General features: G+C 38.3%; 1 protein-coding gene across 1 annotated transcript in view; it reads right to left on the minus strand.

The window, feature by feature from the left end:
• RYR2 (ryanodine receptor 2) overlaps nt 1–24,277 on the minus strand; it is a 754,552-nt gene that overhangs the window by 339,530 nt on the left and 390,745 nt on the right. Inside the window, 1 exon segment of the mRNA XM_021072683.1 lies at nt 10,872–10,967. Within this exon segment, the coding sequence (XP_020928342.1) occupies nt 10,872–10,967 (96 nt within the window).

Genomic DNA, 24,277 nt, shown 5'->3' on the forward strand with positions numbered 1-24,277 from the left:
GAGCTGTGGTATAGGTCGCAGATGCGGCTAGGATCCTGCATTGCTGTGGCTCTGGCGGAGGCCGGCAGCTACAGCTCCGATTCAGCCCCTAACCTGGGAACCTCCATATGCCAAGGGAGTGGCCCAAGAAATGGCAAAAAGACAAAAAAAATTAAAAAATAAAAAATAAAAATAATAAATAAATAAAATACACTGTGCCACTGCAGGAACTTCATAGTAGGAGATTTTAATGCCCCAATTTCATCAGTGGATCAATCATCCAGACAAAAAATCAATAAGGAAACACATTAAATGACTATGTGACTAGACAAACTTAACTGACATAAACAGAACATTCCATCCAAAAAAAACCAGAATATACATTCTTCTCAAGCATACATGGAGCATTCTCCAGGAAAGATAATATGTGGAACCACAAAAAAGTATTAATACATTTAAGATAGCAATCATATCAACAACATGTCTGACTTCATTGGTATGAAACTAGAAATTAGTTACAAGAAGAAAGATGGAAAATTAACAAATATGTGGAGATTAAACAATATGCTACTCAGTAACCAATGAGTCAAAGAATAAATCAAAAGAGAAATAAAAAAATAGAGAGGAGTTCCCATCGTGGCGCAGTGGTTAACGAATCTGACTAGGAACCATGAGGTTGCGGGTTTGGTCCCTGCCCTTGCTCAGTGGGTTAAGAATCTGGCATTGCCATGAGCTGTGGTGTAGGTCGCAGACGTGGCTCGGATCCCGCGTTGCTGTGGCTCTGGCATAGGCCAGTGGCTGCGGCTCTGGTTGGACCCCTAGCCTGGGAACCTCCACAAGGGGCAAACATTGCATGTGCAATACAGGCAACATTAGGCTATTTCCTTAAAACTTTCAAGCAATAATTTTCTGAATTATTTCCTCATGAGCAAGAAAAACCTCTGAGACATTACAAAATATCTGGAAAGAACTTAATGGCTCTGGGAGCATCCAAGTACTGGTATGGTAAAGAAGGTAAATTGCCCTGTTTTCTGTAATCAAAGGACAATGGCCTGGTTTGCCCTTTATTGATAGACTTAAAGCCTTGTTGCCTGGCTTCTAAAACTGTGGGAGCTCCAGCTGGGATCAAAGTTGACTGCTATTTTCTTCATGGGTCATGCCCATGGCTGTCCAAGATAGAACAAACCTTGTTGAGGGTCGGAATGGAAAATAGGAAGCAAGCCACAGAGCACAAGTGCTGTATTTGGTCTGACTTGACCTACTAGGAAGAATCTTGTCTGAGGATGTCATCCTATACCAAGCAAGCACAAGCTCACTGGTGAACCTTGCCCATTTGAGAGAAAAAAGGGAACAAAATCTGACTGGTAGCAAATGTGGAGACAGAGACAAGCCATATATAATACCTATCATCTCAGAAAAGATGGAAAATCAACTGACCTAGAAAGCACAAAGCTAATTCCCTAGAATATTGTTTTCTCACCTATGGTTACAATAGTTTTGCAAAAATAAAACAAAATTAAAATAATCTCAGAACACTGAAGTATACCCGGGTTGAGGTGGAACCTGGTTCTCGATGCAGGAGGGATACATGGGTGTGGTTCAGCTTTGAGGGAAGGGAATTATTTCTCACATTTCCATTGCAAACAATTCCAGGAGGACATGGCCTCAGCTGAAAATTTCAACTAGGAAACCCCTTAGGCTAAGTTAGTGATGAGCAAACAAGAAGGCTTCAACCTAGGTGCTGACTGGTATGAATCAGACCGCCCGCTAGTGAAGGAAACACTGGGGATGCACACATGCAAAACACAGAATGGTGGCCTCCACTGAAGGATCAGTGGCAGTTTTAATTAGCGAAACCATGAATTCCAAATTATTCAAACCACAGGTTGTTTTTTTCTTTTTTCCCTACCTAGAACTTAAAATTCTTTATAACTTCTTGGTCAGACCTGATTATCAATGTCCCCAGGGCTCTAATGGAGGCAAAAGGAAATTTCTGTTTTTGCCCTGGGTGATAAAATTTAAACAAAGTGAAACACTGAGTAAAAAGACTGGGGGAAAGACACTGGGAAAATGACCAAGAAAGAACACAAAAACACACAAACATGAAACAAGCAGATCAAAGATATCTATAGTGGATGCAGCAACAAGGTTATCAATGGCCAACCATCCTTTTTAAAAGAGGGACTGATCTACTCCATATTTACAGGCTTAATGAGAAAATATAATAACAAGAGGTACTGTTTTATGCTGCTATTTTATGTAGTGGTTACAATCCTAGACTTATGCCAATGTGCCCAGTTGTGAGTCCTGGGAGATTTTAGGCACATTACTTAACCTCTCTGTGCCCCACTGCCCCCAACTCTAAACTAAGGCCAATAATGGGCCAAACCTGGGAGTCTGCTGTGAGAAATAATACATTTAAGGCATTTAGAACAGGGCTTGGATCTGAGCAGTGCTATACAAACCACCTGCTCTTATTTTCTTGTTGTAATAAAGTAACTTAAAAGAGAAATAAAGAAAAATAAGAAGGATCAACAGAAAAACATTACAAAAAAGCTTATTTTTAAATAAAGACTTGGTGCTCCTAGATGGCCTAGCAATTAAGGATCTGGTGCTGTCATTGCTATGGCTCGGGTCACTGCTATGGTATAAGTTCGATCCCTGGCCCAAGAACTTCTGCATGTCACAGCATGGCCATATATAAATAAATAAATATCGAATATTAAAAACTAGGAAAAGGTAGAGAAATGCTGAATGGACAACACTGATCAGAAGAAAACTTCAGGGAAAATATTTATTGCTCAGCATGAAGAAATGAAATCAAGGTTAATTACTAAAATAAAATAAAATTTTGTCTGTATATCTCCAAGAGAAAGTTAACCCATCTTGGAGATATACAGACAAAATAAGAAGGACAAAGAGACTCAACTGTAGATTTTTCTTTCTTGAGACAACAAGACCAAGAGCCTAAAATATAGTAAAAGATTAACTAAGCAGACTTACCATTTATAAATGATAAAATAAGGCATAAAGCACTCCTGGTTGACAGGAATTCCTTCTCATGGTATTAACAACATGAGAAAAGAAAAATATACAAACGAAAATCAATGGTTAGAGCAGAAGACAAGCCCCTCTAACTCCATGTTGACCCAATTTCTGAGGAATTGAGAGGTTGGGAGGTTACATGGCAAATGTGAGGCCACGAAAGAAAGAATCAGATGTGGGTGTAAATGGATTCATTTGTGCCTGGGATTGTACATTTGAGAGGGTTCCCTAGAAATACATATCTGCTGTTTTGTTCCACTAATTCAAACTGAACTGCCAATAAGTCATAATCCGCTTATCCAACCCAACCTGCCCTGCTTTCAGGGGTGAGCAGGAGCGTGAAACTAGAAATGGCAGAAACTTCCAGTTTGAACTGGTTGGGAGCTTGGTTAGCCCTCACCTCAAACCAATCCCGGGAGCTGAATAATAAACCAACATAGAGCATAATTACAACACATGTTTTTTAATGTTAACAGTGAGTTTTGCATGCTACAGATCGAAGTGCTGAGTGAGAAAGGAATAATTTATTTGTTTAAAATGGTTATAAATTTGAAATTGAGCAACTATCAGAGTTTAGGTATGAGAGGAACTGTTAAATGTATTTTTTAACTTTTTAAAACAGAGAGGGTGAAAAGAAAAGAGGAAGAAATATACATTTTGCTTTCTTTCTGTAACAGAGGGCTAATTTGAGAAATAAATAGAAGTTACTCTAAATAGAGTTTCCATAACTCACCCAAACAGAGAAAGAAAAACGAACCAAATTGACATCAATATTAAAATACACAAAGGCTTAAAATAATCTCGAGATGTAGTCTCAAGCCAAATTAAGAAAACACGTAATTGAATATATATCTATATTAGTAATTTTTACAATGGTTTTGAGCTAAAGAAAATAATCTCATTAAATCTTGAGCTAACATGTAGCTGAGGAGAGAAAAGGGGACAGGGGTAAAATATGACAGAACTGGACAATTAATTAAATTAATAAAATTAATAAAAATGGAAGTCCATGAAGGTAAAGGTATTATCACATTGCTACTCATATTTAGAGAGGGAGAGCATCATGACTGCATTAGCAAGATAAACAAAATAGACCCAGGGCATTTTACTGGAAGACAAGATGAACATGAGGTGAAAGTTTCCCCGGGTAAATTAACTGAAATAAAACACATAAAATGAGCAATGTAGTTATAACATACTATCCAGCCTTAATTAGGCCTCTGATGGTTTGCTCCCTTCAATTTAGGGAGCAATGAGTTATGACAGAGAGACAAACTAGAGAAGTTAAAAGAGAGCTTAAAAAAGACAAGAAAATGCCAATTAAAGGCAGCTACTGATACAATAATTAAGTAATAATGTTAGAGATTTTTATGCCATATAAATAGATGTTTGTATAAATTGTCATATCTCAAGGTCCACAGAGTGCTGAGTGCCAGACAGGACATCATAAAACCTGAAGATAATCTTATCTTTCTATTTATTCATTTTTCCTTTTATGTATTCATTTATCCCTCAGTACATAAAATGGGCCATTGACTATGTCAGGTCCTTTGTATGGGTAAAATGCAGAGCAAAACTAATAATAATCCAGGCTCCTGTCAAGTTGACAGACCATCCTAACTCCAATTCTAACTCCATCACTTTCTTTGACCTTGAAAAAGTCGACTCCGAGCTTCTTAGCTTCAGAGTCTTCACTTATGAAAAGGCAATTATAATGGAACCTAGCTTATAGAGTTATTGTGGGAATCCAGTGAGGATATGTATATAAATTCTTAGCACAGTGCCCTAAATTCAGTTAAGATTTCTTTGGCCACATAATGCCATCATTGAAATGTTCACATGCCCAACAACTGTGTGTGCCTGTGAAATATCAGTAGCTACAGAAATTTTGGCAAATATAATTAACGTATCTAATGCCCTTTAAATAAATGTTTAGAAGATCTATATACATGAGCATCTTTAAGGTGGATTTTCCAGCACAAGAGTAATACAGATTCATCAACTCTTCAAAAAGATACTTCTCTCAAAGCAGCAAATATTTGTTGAGCACGATAATCTGGGGCAGAAATGTAAAATGATCATAGCATCTGTCTGAGCTTTTTGTCAATTTGATAAGTACTCTTGAAAAGCAGACCAGTCAGGGACATCCTTTCCAATAAGCACAAGAAGAACAAATAACAAGGGATATAATAATCCGATGCTGATACTTGTCAAGTGTGACAAAAGGGGGTAGAGAAAAGTCACATGATACATGGTTTAATGAAAACCACATTTTTTTGGGCTATGCCCATGGTGTGCCTAAGCTCCTGGGTCAGGGATCAACCCTGCACCACAGCAGGCACCCTGACCACAGCTTGACAACGCCAGATCCTTAGCCACTAGCCACCAGGGAACTCTGAAAACCACAGTATTAGATAGGGTCTTAAGCACACAATGGTACCCAGTCCTGAGATATCATGAAGTGTAGAGCAAAGGACAACTTAAAAATGCATTTAAAAGTGGATTTAGCTTTAGAAGGCTAAGCAATTCCTTCAGACCGCAGAGTATCAGAAAGTTCCAGTAGAGGACTTCAAAATCTTTGGCCACGTGGTGAAGAGCAGTATTTTAAATCCTTCACTGCTAAACTGTGTAAAGTGGTTCAAGAGAGCAAGTGAGAGAGGACTAAGCGCAGCCATGCCCCGAAGAGGCTGGTCGAGTTAGAGTACCCCCAAACCATTTCCAACTCAGAAATGATGAATCTCAGTCAGCTGGACTGGCCTACTTATATGGAAGGGTTACCATTCTCCCTCGTGACGTCAGAAAAACACAAAGGCGATATTCAAGCATATGCTTCCGCCCACCTGAGGGGCATCTACCATGAAGGGAAAGAGCATGAAATTTAGAGCCAGACTGCAAGTGACACAGCATGATTATTTCACCAAAGATGATGCTGAACAGATTTAATAACCAGAATGGCCTGAGCAAAACTCAGAAGAGACATTGGCATGAAACAGCCATCTATCAGCAGCAACACAGAGGAGCTGAAAGTTCAGTTCTCTCCATGACAAGGAACCCAAAGAGAACCAAAAAACAATCAGGTGAAATGTAGAAATCATTGTGATTTTGTTTTTAATAAGCAGTTTGAGTGAGCTTTCCTGGATAATGTAGTTTCTCTGAGACAAGACTTTTCTCTTTTATGCCTCCAGATGACCAGGACTTTGTGGAGTGCCACCCTAAAGGGCTGTGGGCAGGGAGAAACAGAATCAAAAGTGGAGAATGCTCCTATCTCCAAACCAGCCATGGAGAATCTAAGAAAGCAGAACAGAAGCATGGATTCCCAGGAACTGCCCAGGGAAACCCCAGAGAGACAATGGCTCTCCTGAGTTGGTGGTGGGAGGTGGTGGCCGCAGCCTGGATGGATACCAGGCACTCAGGACAGGTGGGACAAGCATAAGATGGAAAACTTCTCTCCCAACTGCTGTAAGACAGTAGCTTGCTCTTGGCTGCAAAATTGGCAGCAGTAGCTCAGGCCACCAGGGCCAGTATAGAGTAATGTCAGGAGAGCACCAGAGTCCTCCAAGAACAGAGAAGTGACCAAAAGAGGTGCCAGCTGACCACCTGCCATTGCGCATTCAATCTTTCATAGGCTCCTCAGCCAAATCTTTTGGTAACTGGTTAATTAGAGCCTAGGGAGATCACCTCTGTATACCATACTCCTCTCTGAGGTTTTAAGCCCTGCCTACAAAAGCCACCTCCCCAAAAAAGCCAGGGATGCTCTTAGCCCAGTTACTTTATTTCCTTCACACATCAATGCCTACTGCTGGAAATAAGTGATGTGGTTAAATGGTAAATATGGAAAATGACTATAACTTCAAATCAATTGTATGTTGCAAAATACTATACTTTTTTTCTCAAATATATAAACACTATATTCACACACACACTCATGCTCACACACACATGCACACACACACACACACACACACACACACACACACACACACGTGCCATGCTTGCAGCATATGGAAGTTCCCGGGCCAAGGATCAAACCTGCACTACAGTTGTAACCCAATCTGCAGCAGTGAAAACGTGAGATCCTTAACTTTCTGTGCCACAGGGGAACTGCCATAATTCATATATCTCGATGACCCAAGATCATTACTAAAAACACCAATCACTGTAATGTGCTCTAGGTGAATCTCTGGTTGCAAATGTATGATTATGGTCTGGGGTTGTAGAGTCAAGCATGTAACTGACCCCAACACCCACCAGAAAAGATTCTCTTTAAAAGGTCTCCAACATCATCACGATTCTGATTTAATGTTTCTTATAAGGTTCAGATGCAGAATCTCCTGGGTTTACCATAACCAACTTTTTGCAAAATTAAAAGCTTTAAATCAAGAGCTAAAGTTGCCTTTTCCATGACATATCTCTAAGAAAACTGTCTTTTTCGCTGTTATTATTAGTGTTGCTTGTATTGTTGGTATCCCTTAAAAAGTTAGCTATGATTTCTGTACACCTAATAGTGGATGGCATATAACATCCTGTGAACGCATACTCTAACGCCATTGTTCACACCTAAGTAGGTATTAAGGGGAAGGAGCTTCCTGAACATAAGATTCTGAGACAAATCATTCCACTGGTTATAAATCTTTTTCTTTAAAAAATGATAAGCTTATGCTTTGCAGAAAATAGCTGTAACATCTTTGGAAGCTTAAACTACCATGTTTCCAGGTACTAAAAGCTGAATTGTACATAAGCACAAAGCTTTGGCAATTCATGACCACTCAAAGTTCCTTTATTTGGCTTAAACCCAGAGGGAACTTCATTCATGGCACTAGGTGAGAGGGGGAGGAATTGGCAGGAAGCCCAAAGACGGCCACTCTGATTCCTGCAACGAAACTATTGGGGGCAAGAGACTGTGTGAAAAGTAAGACAAAAAAAAGTATGCAGCTTCCAGACCAGCTGACTGTTCTTAGCTATCTCTTGAAATGTTCAAAAAGTATTTGAAGTGCTAAGAATATCCTTGAGAAAAAAATAGCCTTCAGAAATCCATCAACTCAATCCACAGTACTTGCTCTTAAAAATCCCTTGTCTTGGAGTTTCTGTCGTGGTGCAGTAGAAACGAATGCAACTAGGAACATGAGGTTGTGGGTTCAATACCTGGCCTCGCTCAGTGGGTTAAGGATCTGGCATTGCCGTGAGCTGGGGTGTAGGTCACAGACATGGCTTGGATCCTGCATTACATAGGCCAGAAGCTATAGCTCTGATTAGACCCCTAGCTTGGGAACCTCCATATGCTGCAAGTGCGGCCCTAAAAATATATATATATATATGTCTATATATAAATATATATGTGTGTGTGTGTGTGTATATATATGTATATATATATATATATATATATATCTTGTCTTGTGAGTTAAATTCATCCCAGAAACATAGACAAACATGAAGCCTGGGATGATGTCTAACTTACTTTTACCCACAAAAATAAGTTAGTGGCTTATTCTTATAAGAATAAGAATATGTTCTTATACACTGATCAGATATTCTAACAAGGCTTTATGCAACAGTGTTACTGCCCAACTTCAGATGGTGCAGAATATGAAGAAAAAAAAAAAAAAAATCTGTTCAGCTGCCCTGAGTCTTTCTATCGCATAATGAAATGGGAGTCCTTGGAGTAGCAGACCCTGCCAGTGCCCTCCTCAGACTCTCATCCTCCCCAATCAGTGAATGCAGCCTGATTTCCAACTGCCAGCTCCTCTGTTTCTTTGCTTCAAGATTTGCTGTCAGAGTTCCCACTGTGGCACGAGATTGGGAGCATTATCTGCAGCACCAGGATGGTGGTTCGATCCCCAGCCCAGTGCAGTGGGTTAAAGGATCTGGCATTGTAGCACCTACAGCGTAGGTCACAACTGCAGCTTAGATCTGATTCCTGGCCTGGGAATTGCATATGTTGTGGGGTGGCCAAAAAAGAAAGAAGGAATAAAAAAGATTTGCTCTGACCACCATGGCAACTGGAGGAGCCCCAGGATTAATGTCCCTAGGAGCAGCAGCCCCCGAATCACGGAAGAAGAGCTGGTTATAAACACTCCAACTCCATCGCCCCTCAGTTGAGACAACTCTAAGGGATGTGTTCACAGTATTCCCCCCCATAAATGGCTCCAGGTACCCATGGTGGTAACTTGCTTATCAACACACCCTCTCTGGCCCTTCTCTGCCTCCTGTCTGTTCACGTCCCAAATAAACTTGCCCTTCGATCCTGGTCTCAAGGTCTACCTGTGGTGGAACCCAAACTCAGACAAACTGCTTCATTAACACACCTTTTGCCAACTGTTTTCAAGTCCTCATCAGATTTCTACTTAAGGCTACATAAGTCTATTTTGAGTTTTGTCCGGTGCCCTTTGTGGAAGGAAACTGAGAGCTTGCAGACCCCCCAGCTCTACTGTGCTGCTCAAATACAGGCACAGAAGCTACTAATACAGCTGGGAGATTGACTACCCAAGGGAAGTGTGTTTAGGAACCTCAGAGAGAGAGAGAAAATAAGAGGATGTATATGGAAACAGAAAACAATGCAACATGATTGAAACACATTTACCGTATTTATGTGTGTATATGCATATATATGCATATCACTACTGTTACTGTTTCTTTTAAAAACTAAGCAACATTCTACTTCCTCTAGGTAAAAAAATAAGCAGGGCACTAAGAGCATAAATGTAACTCAGTAGAGGAATCTGTTCAGTGAAAAATACTTTAGAAAAGATTAAAAAAAAAAAAAACAAAACTAGGAGGCTACAAGGTATGGCGAACATATTTCAAGCCTGCTGTGAGGAAGCTGGTTTCCATCTTGCCTATAAAAATTAATTCTAATGTCTCAAAGCAATCATTTCAATATTCCATGCCTCGACTTTCTTCCTCAAAAGTGGGAATGTTAGGTTAAGCATCCCCTAAGGGTCCTTCCTATTTTTGACATTCACTCTGCTCTCTCTGAGCACAGAGCTTCTATTTTAAGTAGAAATGCCTGTGAACAGCTGGACTGGGGAAAGATATCAGCAGGCAGTTTTTTGTAGCCCCAGTGGAACTGTGTCTATAACTGACTCACCTGAGGACTATAAACACTGGACTCTGCAGCTGAGCTGAAAGGACGCTCTGCTTGTTCCCTCCTTCTCTCCCTCCTCTCTCCCTCTGAGTATTTTTCCTGTGCATTCTTTAAAAGGTGAAGCAGCTGACCTGTCTCACATTAAGAGTCCATCCTGAAGGCTACTCTGTTCCTCTCTCTTCCGAGATACCTCCTGGGCCAGGGAAAGGGATGGGCATTTTTTTTTTTTTTTTTTTTTTTTTTTGTATCTGCTGGAGCTGTTTGGTTGTTTTCTGGAATTCATTCTTTAAAAAATTTTTTTTTGTTTGGTTTTGTTTTAAGGCCACACCCATGGCATATGGAAGTTCCCAAGCTAGGAGTCAAGTCCGAGCTGCAGCTGCCAGCCTACACCTCAGACACAGCAACACAGGATCCAAGCCATGTCTGCATCCTACACCAAAGCTCATGACAACATCGGATCCTTAAGCCACTGAGCAAGGCCCGGGATCAAACCTGAGTACACAAGGATACTATTCAGGTTCATTACCACTAAGCCACAACAGGAACTCCCATTCTTTTAAAGATATGAATGAAAAAGCTACTGTTAGATTGCCTTTGAGAAATAACTAATGAAAATACCAGTGATTTTAATCAAGCAGTAAAAATTTTAACATAAGAAAAGGAAAACTTATATTGCACTGAACCTCAGTGTGCTCTTAGGTCTTAAAAGACATGAAATAGATGAAAACAGAGATAACGTATAAGAAGGAGACAGTGGAAAACATACCAGAAGAAGCTTCTAGTCTTTCCAATCTGCTGATTAACCAGTCAAGGGAGCCAGAAAACTGAGCACAGTTTTTACGATTTCCTCTAATTAGAGCCGCTGCAAAAGAAAAAGCAGATTTTACAGTTAATGTGGTTTTTCTCATTCAAAACCAAGGTAAAATTCAAAACCAAGGTAGCTGTAAAATGTTGGATCAAAAATAAAACATCTTTTTTACCTAAAACATATACAAATACATACTTATTTACACATACGAAATTGAAATACTAAAAAAGGAATTGATGTTTAATGGGAACTGATAAAAACACTGCTTATGAATTTTGAGAAAAAAACCTAACATTTCGCATTGGGAATTAATAATGAAGGACAGTGGAAAAGCCAGTGTCCTGGGAGTTTCCTTACTTGGGTTCTAATACTCATTGCTTTTAATGAGCTGGAGACTAAATTACTTAAGTTCCCTAGAGCTGAGTTTTCTCACCTATATCACGAAGACGTTCAGAGAATATCAGTTTGCTTGAAAATGTAGCATAAAATACTAGGAGACAGAACTGGTCACTAGAACAGGCATACAAAGAAATATATTCAAATGTTACAGGAAAATAGAGAAAGAGGGCTGATGACTAATAAGTTTGAACACCATTTTCCTCCCTGTCTCTTCTTTCCATTTAGAGTCTCGCAACGGACATTAAAGACTCTAAAAACTAACTCCTGCAGAAAAGTCGCCTATTCTAACTTTGCTTAACCTAGTGTTTTCTACCCTTCTTTGACCAAAGAACCCATCCTATATGAGACGACTATGTGGCTTTTATAATTTCTTTCAACCCAACTGATGTTCTCAATTTGAAACTTTTATTGTTTCTAAATCATTCAATTCTTTCAAAGCAAATGGGGCAAATATGTTATGGAAATTCTATTCTTATACCCACTCATACGATTGTTCAGCAACTGTATAACTGTTTATAAAGGGCTGGTGAGGTTTTCATATAATATGAAAAGATGCTGATGTAAGAAAAATCACTCTTTATTTTGATTTTATTTTCCCACTGTACAGCAAGGGGATCAAGTTATCCTTACACGTATACATTTTCCCCACCCTTTGTTCTGTTGCAACATGAGTATCTAGACATAGTTCTCAATGCTACTCAGCAGGATCTCCTTGTAAATCTATTCTAAGTTGTGTCTGATAACCCCAAGCTCCTGATCCTTCCCACTCCCTCCCTCTCCCATTAGGCAGCCACAAGTCTTATCTTCCAAGTCCATGATTTTCTTTTTGGTGGAGATGTTCATTTGTGCTGGATATTAGATTCCAGTTATAAGTGATATCATATGGTATTTGTCTTTGTCTTTCTGGCTCATTTTACTCAGTATGAGATTCTCTAGTTCCATCTATGTAGCTGCAAATGGCATTGTGTCATTCTTTTTTATGACTGAGGAGTATTCCACTGTGTATATATACCTCTTTAAATCTGGTAACATTAGGAAGCAGTTTGAAGAACTGAAGTTTGAGAATACCATCTGTTTATCTCCTCATTAAGAGCAAAAGAGAGGAGACTCTACAGCAAAAGAGTTCAATTAAACCTGAAGACTACCTTCACATTCCTTTTTCTTCCCCTGAAAGCTGTTACCTGATCTTAGAGTAAGAAAATGATGCCAGAAAAGACAGGAAGGCTTTGGTTCTTATAGCTACCTAAGAAATACTCTTTCATGAATGGAGCCCCCATAACGTTGGTACACATATTACAAGATGATGTCAGCTCTGGGAATAGCAGCCCTCACCAAGAACCAGGAACCAGCTGCACACACACGTGCACACACACACACACAAGTGCCAGGGACAAGTGCATCAAGGATGAGGTGCATTAGAGAAATGAGGAGTCCTATATGTTCAGTGCAACTTCTGATTTTAATCTATAAGAATTTCTGTTCCTGACTTAGAACAACAGCAACTAGGAGAAAGTACAGTAAAATGTTTGAATTTTATAGAACTTCATTTGTTTAAATTGTAACCTGCTCCTTTAATTTTATCCCTGGCTTTTATTTCTTTATTTTTAAAATTTTATGCCCACACCCCAGGCATATGTAAATTCCAAGGCTAGGGATTGAATCTGGAACCACAGCTGTGACTTATGTGGCAGCTGCAGCAAGGCTGGATCCTTTAACCCATTGCTCTGGGCTGGGGATCAAACTGGCAGCTCTGTGGTAACCTGAGCTGCTGCAGTCAGATTCTTAACCCACTATACCAGGGTGGCGACTCCTATCTCTGGACTTTGAAATTAAAGATAGTAAATATTTTCCAGAGGTCAGATGTTAAAGAAACTAATAACACACAAATAAACCCTATGAATAACCCTGGAATATTTAAGAAATCACACAGTAAGCCCCAAAGAAAACTTGATTAAATTTACTGCAAACAGAAATGTATAGAAATCATGCACTCTGACAATAATAAAACTTGAAATTAGTAAGAAAAGCAGGAACAAAAATAAAACCATCCAAAAAGTAAAAAACAAAAACAAAAACAGAAATAAAACTTGAGTAGTAAGGAAAATAGAAACAAAAATAAAACCCACATAAAATTTTAAATTCTCAGAGTTCCCATCATGGCACAGTGGAAAAGAATCTGACTAGGAACCAGGAGGTTGCAGGTTCAATTCCTGGCCTTGCTCAGTGGGTTAAGGATCCGGCATTGCCATGAGCTGTGGTGTAGGTCGAAGATGCGGCTCAGATCTGGCATTGCTGTGGCTCTGGCATAGGCCGACAACAGCTCCGATTCAACCCCTAGCCTGGGAACCTCCATATGCCATGGGTGTGGCCCTAAAAAGACACACACACAAAAATTTAAATTTTCTCCTGATTTTTTTAGTCAGTGAAGGGATGAATACCATAATTAAAGAATATCTAGTAAACATCAAAATATAGGAATGCTCCCTCCACAACCAATGGAAGATGGTCAAAATTGCATTCAAGGAAAAATTATACATATTAAATGCTAAATAACAAGGTGAAAATTTTGACTAAATATTCCTTTCGAAATACAGGAAAATAGTATCAAAATATAAGTAGAATAGAAAAAAGAAATAAATAGTAATAAAAGCAGAAATTAATACATTACAAATGGTAGAAAGGACATATGCAGTAAATTGAAATAATAGGCTCAATCAACATACTCAAGGATTCTTTTTAAATATATGCTAAACACCAATGACTTCAATCAAGAAAAAAATAGAAAAAGAACAAAAGTAAGAAGAAAAAAGGAGTACAAACAGTTACTTTCTACATCACTGTACTGGGATTTTGAACATTTAGGAAAAAAGATAGCCTCCAAATATATTTTTTCACCAAAATTGACCCAAAGCAGAAAATCTAAATAGAATAAGAAACTATGAGTAATACTGAAAAGTATGTCAAAGACCCAAAGTTTTCTATATTCAAGTAATAAGGTAGAGTTCCCATTGTGGCTCAGCTAGTTAAGAACCTGACATAGTGTCCATGAGGATATGGTTTCGATCCTTGGTCTTACTCAGTGGGTTAAAGATCTGGCATTGTTGCAAGCTGTAGCATTGGTTGCAAATGTGGCTTGGATCTGGTGTTGCTGTGGCTGTGGTACAGCTCTGCAGCTGTGGGTCCAATTCAACCCATAGCCTGGGAAGTTCCATATGCTGCAGGTGCAGCTATAAACAGAAAAAGAACAGAAATAAGTCATTTACATACCACTGTTCAAAAGTAAAGAAACCTCCCTACCTATATTACAAAGATACCAATGCTTATTAGGTATCAGTAAGCATTGTGCATATCATAGAACTAGAGGGAACACCTACCTATGAATGCAAACCCAAAAATCTTATATGAGGGTGGTATTTATTAAACATATTCAGCAGTGCATTAGCACCATTAACTCAAATGGGAGTTTATTACTCCAATGAAACAGAATTATACTAGGAAATCTGTTAATAAGTCAAAGATAAAACATACAACAATCTCAATAGACTAAAAAATGTATGTATTTATAGTAAAAAAAATTAACTCAGTAAAACAGAATGCTTTCTGAATGGGATTGTGCTTGTGTGTGAACATGCAGGGTTTGTTTAACAGAAAAGTGGAGTGTGTGACTTATGATTCAGCAAGTCAGCTATGAAGAAATCAGTTAAGTTTCTACAGTAATGGAAAAATAGAGAAATACAAGAAAGCTCACTGGAATACAGTTTATAATAGCAAAGTATTGCAAACAGCTTGAATGTGGGCTAAATACATGATACATCCTTTCAGTAGGGTGGCATACATCCACTAAAACCTCATAAACGATGCCCACAAAACAGAAGTTAGTGGAAACAAGTACGATAAAAGAATATCAGAGTTCCCTGATGGCTCAGTGGGTTCAGGATCCAGCATGTCACTGCTATGGCACAGGTTCCATCCCTGGCCTGGGAACTTTCTCATGTTGTGGGTGCAGCTAATATTAAAAAAAAAAAAAAAGAAAAGAAAAGAATATTGAGAGTACGATTCCATGTTTTATTTTTTTTCCCCCTTTCTAGGGCTGTACCCATGGCATACAGAAGTTCCTGGGCTAGCGGTTGAATCAGAGCTGCAGCTGCCAGCCTACACCACAGCCTCAGCAGAAAGTATGATCCCATTTTTGTGAAATAAATGTATACACTCGATATGAGTACACATACACAGAATGGAGAAATAGTGTTTTTTGAGAGTATTTCTTAGAGAATGTGAGCTGGCCTTTTGAGAAATATATCCTGATAAGTGCCTGGGATAAAAGCAGAGACTCTCAAGAACACTTTTTCAGACTGGTGGGACTGTTCTACTTGGTCAAAAGAGGAAATTTTCTTATTCTAGCACTGGGGGTTGGAAGAGATGAATGAAGCCAGGAGGAAAAAGGGTCATGCTCTGTAAAACGAACGCTGCATAGCAATCCTCTGGAGCCACAATAAATTTTGTAAAAAAAAAAATTGGTAACTTACAAATGCTCAAAAAGAATGGCTGTTTGTATGAACCTATGAAGAGGTGATGGGCTGCAGCCAAGATATTATATAACCTCAGAGAAACACGAGATAGTAAGGAGAAAGCATGAAAGTGGAAACAGTGTAACTAAGTAGCCCCTCAAAATATACAGACAATCAAAGGGAAGTGCTAAACCCAGCTCAATCCATGAAACTGGAACTTGGACCAAGCCAACTAAACCTTCACAGGATAAGGACACGACTAATGTCTTAGTGGGGCAGGGATTTGCACAGGTACACAGGCACAATGCTATCATATATGTTTGCATGTGAGTACATGAAATGTTTTCATGTTTTTAATGATATATATAGTTTTTATTTACATTTTTTATTAAAGTATAGTTAACTAACAAGGTTGTACCAATTTCTGCTGTACAGCAAAGTGCCTCAGTTATACATACACATATACGCATTCTTCTTTTATATTCTTTTCCATCATGGTCCATCCTAGGAGATATCATACAGTTCCCCATGCTGTACAGTAGGACCTTATTGTTTATTCATTCTAAATGTAATAGTTTGCATCTATTAACTCCAAACTCCCAGTCCATCCCACTCCCTCACCTGTCCCTCTTGGCAACCACAAGTCTGTTCTCTATGTCTGTGAATCTGTTTCTGTTTTGTAGATAGGTTTATTTGTGTCATATTTTAGATTTTTGCATGGAAGTGATATAATATGGTATTTGTCTTTCTCTGACTTACTTCACTTAGTATGATAATCTTTCGTTGCATCCTTGTAAATGGCATTATTTTGTTTTTAATATTTTATTTTATGGCTGAGTAGTATTCCATTGCATATATGTGCTATTCTTAATCCATTCATCTGCTGATGAACATTTAGGTTGTTTCCATATCTTGGCTATTGCGAATAATTCTGCAGTGAACACAGGGATGCCTGTATCTTTTTGTAGTTTTGTACAGATACATGCACAGGAGTGGGATTTCTGGGTCACACGGTAGTTCTATATTTTCTGAGGCATCTCCATACTGTTTTCTATAGTTATTGTACCAACTTATTACATTCCCACCAACAGTGTAGGAGGGTTCCCTTTTCTCCACACTCTCTCCAGGTTGTTATGTGTAGACTTACTTATGATGGCCATTCTGACCAGTGTGAAGTAGTGCTTCATTGTAATTTTAATTTGCATTTCTCTAATAAGTAGTGATGTTGAACATCTTTTCATGTGTTTTTTGGCCATCTGTATGTCTTCCCTGGAGAAACGTCTGTTTAGATCTTCTGCCTATTTGATTGGGTTGTTTGTTTTTAATATATTGAGCTGTATGAGTTATCTGCATACTTGGAAATTAAATTATTGTTGGTTGCACTATTTGCAAATATTTTCTCCCACCCTGTAGGTTGTCTTTTCATTTTTTTATGGTTTCCTTTGCTGTGCAAAACCTGTAAGTTTGATTAGGTCCCAATTGTTGGTTTTGCTTTTTAGGTATATTGCCTTGGGAGACTAATCTAATAAAACATTTATTTATTTGGTTTACGTCAGAGAATGTTTTGCCTGTGTTCTCTTCAAGGAATTTCATTGGATTATATCTTATGTTTAAGTCTTTAAGCCACTCTGAGTTTACTTTTGCACATGGTTTGAGGGTGTGTTCTAATTTCACTGATTTACAGGCAACTGTCCAATTTTCCCAGCACCAGTTACTGAAGAGACTCTTTTTCTTCTTTTATATTCTTGCCTCCTTTGTTGAAGATTAATTGAACATTGGTGTGTGGGTTTATTTCTGGGGTTTCTGTTCTGTTCCATTGATCCATATGTCTGTTTTTGTACCGATACCACACTGTTTTGATTACTGTAGTTTAGTAGAATTGTCTGAAGTCTGGAAGAGTTATGCCTCCTGCTTTTTTTTTTTCCCCCCCTCAGGATTGTTTGGCAATTCTGGGTGTTTTATAGTTCCACATAAATTTCTGGTTATTTTGTCTAAAGTTTTACTTAGATTCAAAGAAATATTTTTTAAAGATTATACACTAAAGATCAGTAGTTATATTTAAAAGTCATTTCTGACTTTTTTAATAATTTTTTTAATGAAGATGCATTCATTTTGAAATTAAATAACATAATCAAGTTACTTTCTTCTTCAACAGACAAAGGAAAGCATTCACATCAATATTGGCAGTGACCATGGCTATCAGATGGCTGAGAGCACCACTCTCATGGCCAAAGAAAAATGGCAATATTACATGATGTTTCAAGGTCAGAAACAAATTCAAGACAAATGTCCTTTGCTCAAACAAGACACGCATGCTATATCTTAAACCTGCTGTTATTAATGGATAATTGATCTTGAATTAAAAACCTTTCATCAGCCATAGTATTTTTCTGTATTTAAGAAATATTAATGTAAATGTTTCAGACACTATGGTTGGCACTGTAAATACAAGTTTCAATAGTAAATATAACACAATAGTTTGCAGGTCTTCTAGCATATTTTAAGCTCCTTTATATCATACACTATATTATTGCTCCTTTGCACATTGCCTATAACTTAGAAGGTATGTTATTTCTGAAAAAAAAGTATCCAGTCTCTTATGGAATAAGATAAGTGATTAACTGTAGCACAATTTAAATACTATAAAAACATTTTAAACTAAACTTTTATGAAGGAAGTGCTAGTTCACTGAACCAACTTTTTTTGATGCTGAATAAATCATTAAATCTTTAAATTTTTATCCAATCAGAATATGAAATGCAAATAACATTGAGAGTTAATCAAAAAATCATTATTGTCAAAAAGATTCCACATTCCTTATTAGCATCATGACATTCCTGGGCCCTCATGCTTTCATGTTTTAAACTCTGACCTCAAAATTTCTGAAAATACTTATGGAATCAATAAATGACAAATGGGTTGAGATATAAGGAAGCATCAGAAAACTATCTTTAAAATTTATTCAACAGATACTGATTACCTGCTTTGCATCAGGAACTGTTCTAGGTCCTGGAGATACACTGAGAAATCAAACAATATTTTTTTCTGGAGTTTACAATCAAAGCCTAGAAATACTAAGTGAATAGTCTTTAAAGAGCACAGGCAATCAGGAAGCTGATGGAACTAGAATCCACAAAGATATTTCAAGTGTTCAGATTAAAAAATGGATGTTCTTAAGTCTTGAAAACCATAAAAAACAAACAAACAAAAAAACCACAACAGACAAACAAAACCCTCAGAATGCTGTTGAAGAATTTAAGAGTGTAGTCCCTGGGGGTCCAGAGTAAACCACTCCAAAATGTGGTGGCATATTGATTTTTTAAAAATTAAAGTTCCTTAAGAAATGTCCAAAGCAACAGGGACATCCTGACCCTCTTTCTGTCTCTCTGAAGTGGGAAATAAATCTGTCACGTGAAAGGTGCCCTCCCTACGTTTGGACATAGAACAACCTTATTGCCAGAGATCAAGAAGCGTTTATAAACAAGTCTTGTTACCTCCTCAATTGACAACCTGAAGCCCATGCTCTGTTTAGATTCTTCACTAATTGGGCACCCAAAACCCAAGTTCTTGGTCCTGTCAATTCCTCATGAATCCACTGTTTCTTTGTCTAAAATGTATGAAAGCTGCCTCCTTTGTTCACCTCCTACATCCCATTTCTGTGACCTCCTTGGGAGTGAATTAAAATTTACTTCTTTTTCTCCTGTGAATCTGTCTCATGCCAATTTTATTATCAGTCCAGCCACTAGATCTCAAGAGAGGTAGAGGGGGCAATGTCCCCTCCCAGCCCAGCACCATGGAAAATCTCTGGGGAGCTGGAGGAAACTGTCCCTGAAGTTAGGGGACCTGGTAAGTGCAGGATATCAATCAGACTTCTGTCCAGGAAGTCAACTGGGGGAGGGAAGCACTAGCCAACTGCTTCCAAGACAGGACCTGGGGCCCTTTACTGCAGTGTTTGCACCAGGACAAAATCTCCAGCAACTGAATATAAAAAAATAAATAAATAAAAAATAAATAAAATAATAAAAAAAAACATAAAGAACTAAAAATAACCATGCATTGGCAGTTGGGTAAATTATGAACAATAAGGGACAAAAAGGCCAAAATCCAACTGCCCCTTCAGAGACCAAGCAAGGGAACCTGTTGCTTGTTTTCACTCCCCGATGCTATAGCACAAATCCCAAAAAAGCCTTGCCTGAATGTCTCACCCAGCCTCTTATTACTTTCTATTGATGAAGGAGTCCAAGGAGGCAGGTCAGTAACACTGAGTGGATTGATCTGCATGGTTGCATTGAACCAAAATGGCCTACGTGTTTTCCATGAATCTTGGGGAGAGAGTGCCTGAGTCTACTCAGGAGGGCCATGTGGAACAGTAGGAAGACTTCCAGAAAAAAAGGCTCCAGGTATACTACTAACCGCACATGGGCAAGAAAGGAGCTGCAAATAGCTACCCAGGGAAAAGAGCTGCAGTTGCCTCATCACAGGAACCAGCCCTTAGCTAGAAACTTCTAATATGCCCTGCAGAGAAGGTCCGTTCTCAGCCCCTGCCAGGCCCCCCAGGGATGTCAGCTTTAACCTCCGGGCCAGAGCCAGAGGGAAGGTAGCCACACAAGTAGGTAAGACCTGTGGAGTTCCCATCATGGAACAGGGGAAAGGAATCCAACTAGGAACCATGAGCTTGCGGGTTTGATCCCTGGCCCTCTCAGTGGGTTAAGGATCTAGTGTTGCCATAAGCTGTGGTGTAGGTTGCAGACGCGGCTCAGATCCTGAGTTGCTATGGCTGTAGTAGGCCTGCAGCTCAGATTTGACCCCTGGCCTGGGAACTTCCATAAACTGCAAGTGCAGCCTTAAAAAAAAATAATTCCAGAGTCTGTGCTCAGGTCCTAGGCTATGCTTCCTCCACTATAATCTCTTCCATCTGGAATCCCCGATCTAAGAAGAGATTAGAAGAGCAGAGGCCTGGTAATGTATAAGCATATTAAGAAAGTTGGTTAGCTCACACAATCATCATTAAAAAAATGAATTTCTATTAAAACTCATGGCTGCCATTTCATAGCCATGAAATTATTGCCAAGTTAGAAAAAAAATAATATGTCATATTTATTAAATGCTTTTCCTGAATTTCCTGGAAAACAAGATAGGAAATATCTGTGTGGACAGTTGCCAGAATACCACCTGCCATGAGATGTTCAAAGCTATGCCCTTCCTTTTCATATTCTGACTGCCTTCCCCCAGTGTTTTAGGGCATTTTGAAAGATCTGCCTCCCTAAGACACTGGGAAAATGATCTGGATATACAAAAATCTGTCTTTGCTGTACCCTTCCTCGTCTTTCAGGGTTCAGAAACTGCTAACTTCTACCACCCTCCAAGAGTAGCAGTCTATCTTGATTGTTTCCTGCTTTGAATTTTTACACAATGGGTATTCACAAAGTACGTTTGCCAAAGAACATTTCTCGGGCATCTTTAAAAAACCATCCTGGCTGGCAAGCCTCCTGTAGATTGATTGTGTGCATGTCAGCAAAGACATATGAAAGCATGCTGCAGCAATGCTTTTCAAACTATGGAGTCTGGTGCCTGTAAGATTCTAAGGTCTTCAAGATGGCAGGCTCATAAATCTACTTTTGTCACTCTCCACCTAAAACACATATTGATATATCCATGTCAAATGCTAAAATTGTTACAGATTATCATTCCCACCTTCTCCCTTTTCCCTCCATGCTAAATAATTTCCGAAGCAAAAGGAAAAGGTTTATTTCACACAGAGCCTCATGAGAGAATCTACTGTCTACCTTTTTGGAGGAATGTGGAGGAGTCAATTTATTAATAAATTTGGAGTTAATGATCCTTGAACCAAACTTTTTGACAGCTGGGTAGAGAAGGACAATGAGATAAAAATATCTTACTGAACCCCAATTATTGTTGCTGATCTGAGATTTTCCAGCCAAGGGGGAAGATACACTTATATATACTTCTCTACCTACCTTATGATTACACTAACTTCGTTAAAACTATTGGTAGCAGAAGGTTCTTAGATCAATACATGATTTTAGTCACTATATTTTTTTCAGATCTTGAAATCAGTGGTCACTACAATAAAGACAGAAAATCAAGGCGTTTCCACTGTGGTGCAGTGGGTTAAGAATTCAATTGCGGAGTTCCCATCGTGGCGCAGTGGTTAACGAATCCGACTAGGAACCATGAGGTTGCGGGTTCGATCCCTGCCCTTGCTCAGTGGGTTAATGATCCGGCATTGCCATGAGCTGTGGTGTAGGTTGCAGACGCGGCTCAGATCCCATGTTGCTGTGGCTCTGGCATAGGCTGGCAGCTACAGCTCCGATTAGACCCCTAGCCTGGGAAACTCCATATGCCGCGGGAGCGGCCCAAGAAATAGCAAAAAGACAAAACAAAACAAAAAAAAAAAAAAACCAAAAACAAAAAAAAACCAAAAAAAAAAAAAAAAGAATTCAATTGCAATGGCCTGGGTCACTGTGGAGGTATGGGTTCAATACTTGGACGGTGGAGTAGGTTAAAGGATCTGGCATTGCTTCAGATGCAGCACAGGTTGCAGCTGTGGCTATGATTCAATCCCTGGCCTGGGAACTTCCATACGCTGTGGGGGCATCCATAAAAATAGAAAAGATAATCAAATAGTCAAAGAAATATTTAAACCACAAAATCTCTCATAATTTTATTCACCTAAAACAACCACCATTAAAACTACCGTGTATACATCAAAAGAGATTCTTTATAAGCACTGACATAAATATTCCTTTTTTAATTCAACTGAAATTAATATATTGGCTTTTCCTTTCATTTTCAATTATCTAGCTTCACATATTTCTGTTACCTACTCCTTTCAATTATAAAGGTAATACATGTAGAAGATTAAGAATAAAAATGTAAATAAATGCTAGAGAGGGTGTGGAGAAAAGGGAATCTTCCTACACTGTTGGTGGGAATGTAAATTGGTGCAGCTACTATGGGGAACAGTATGGAGCTTCCTTCAAAAACTAAAAACAGAGTTACCATATGATCCAGCAATCCTACCCCTGGAAATCCAGAAAAGATGAAACCTCTAATTTGAAAAGACACATGCAGCCCAATGTTCAAAGCAGCACTATTTACACTAGCCAAGACAAGGAAGCAACATATACCTGTGTTGCATACACACAATGGAATACTACTCAGCCACAAAAAAGAATGAAATAATGCCATTTGCAGCAACATGAATAAACCTAGAGATTCTCATACTAAATGAAGTAAGTTAGACAAAGACGAGTATCATGTAATACCATGCATAGAATCTAAAAACATGATACAAATGAATTTATTTACAACACAAAAACAGATTCACAGACACAGAAAATTTACAGTTACCAAAGGGGAAAAGAGGGAGAGGGATAAATTAGGAGTTTGGGATTAACGTATACTCAACTACTGTACATAAAAGAGATAAACAATGTCCTACTGCATATAGCAAAGGGAACTACACTCAGAATCTTGTAATAACCTATTATGGAAAAGAATCTGAAAAGGATATATGTACATACACACACACAACTGACTCACTTTGCTGTACACCAGAAACTACCATTTTAAATCAACTATACTTCAATAAAAAATGATAAATATGTAACGGAACACACAGAAAAGTCAAAGATCTCCCCCAAGAAGCAGCTACCTATCAGTTTTCTGTGCATTTTTCCAGAAATGTCCAATGTATATACAAGAATTTATCTTTCTCTACATATTTTTAATTTTATGCAATTTGAATCTAATTATATAAATAAGCATCCTGATTTTTTTCACTTAATGCCATATCCTAGACTGCCATATTAAAAATACCAACAACCAAGCCTAGTTTTGTACAATTTTCCAAATGGTATATGGTATATTTTTCTCAAATTTCAATGAGAGCACAGTATTTATAGGTATATTATGACTTATGTAACCAATCTCCTATTGATAAAGAAAATTGTTTTCAATATTATGCTACTCAAAAACAATTTTGCAATGGACATCCTTTCCATACTTGTACAAATATGTCTCTAGAATACATTTCTAAAAGTAGAAATTTGGAGAATAAAAAGGATATATACATTTAAACTCTTGTATATGTCAACTGAAGTTTGGTTTTTAAATTTTATCAATTTACACTCTCAAGGAGACATTACCTAACATTTTTCTCCAGTAGTGGGTATTATTAATTTTTTTTTGGTCTGTGCTAATCTAATAAGTGAAACATGATCACTACTTATTATCTTAATTTCCATTTATTTATGTGCCATGTTGAGAATCTTTTATTTTATTCACTGTTCTGTGAACCACCTATTGTCATCTGCTGTCTGTTTTTCTATTAGATACTTCCTTTGTTTATGGATTTATGAAATCTCTCTATATTACAGACACTGTGCCTTTTTCTTTCCTATAGATTGCATATTTTACAAATTCTCACCTGTT

This window comes from Sus scrofa, chromosome 14, assembly GCF_000003025.6.
Source record: "Sus scrofa isolate TJ Tabasco breed Duroc chromosome 14, Sscrofa11.1, whole genome shotgun sequence".
In the NCBI taxonomy this organism is placed as follows: Eukaryota; Metazoa; Chordata; class Mammalia; order Artiodactyla; family Suidae; genus Sus; species Sus scrofa.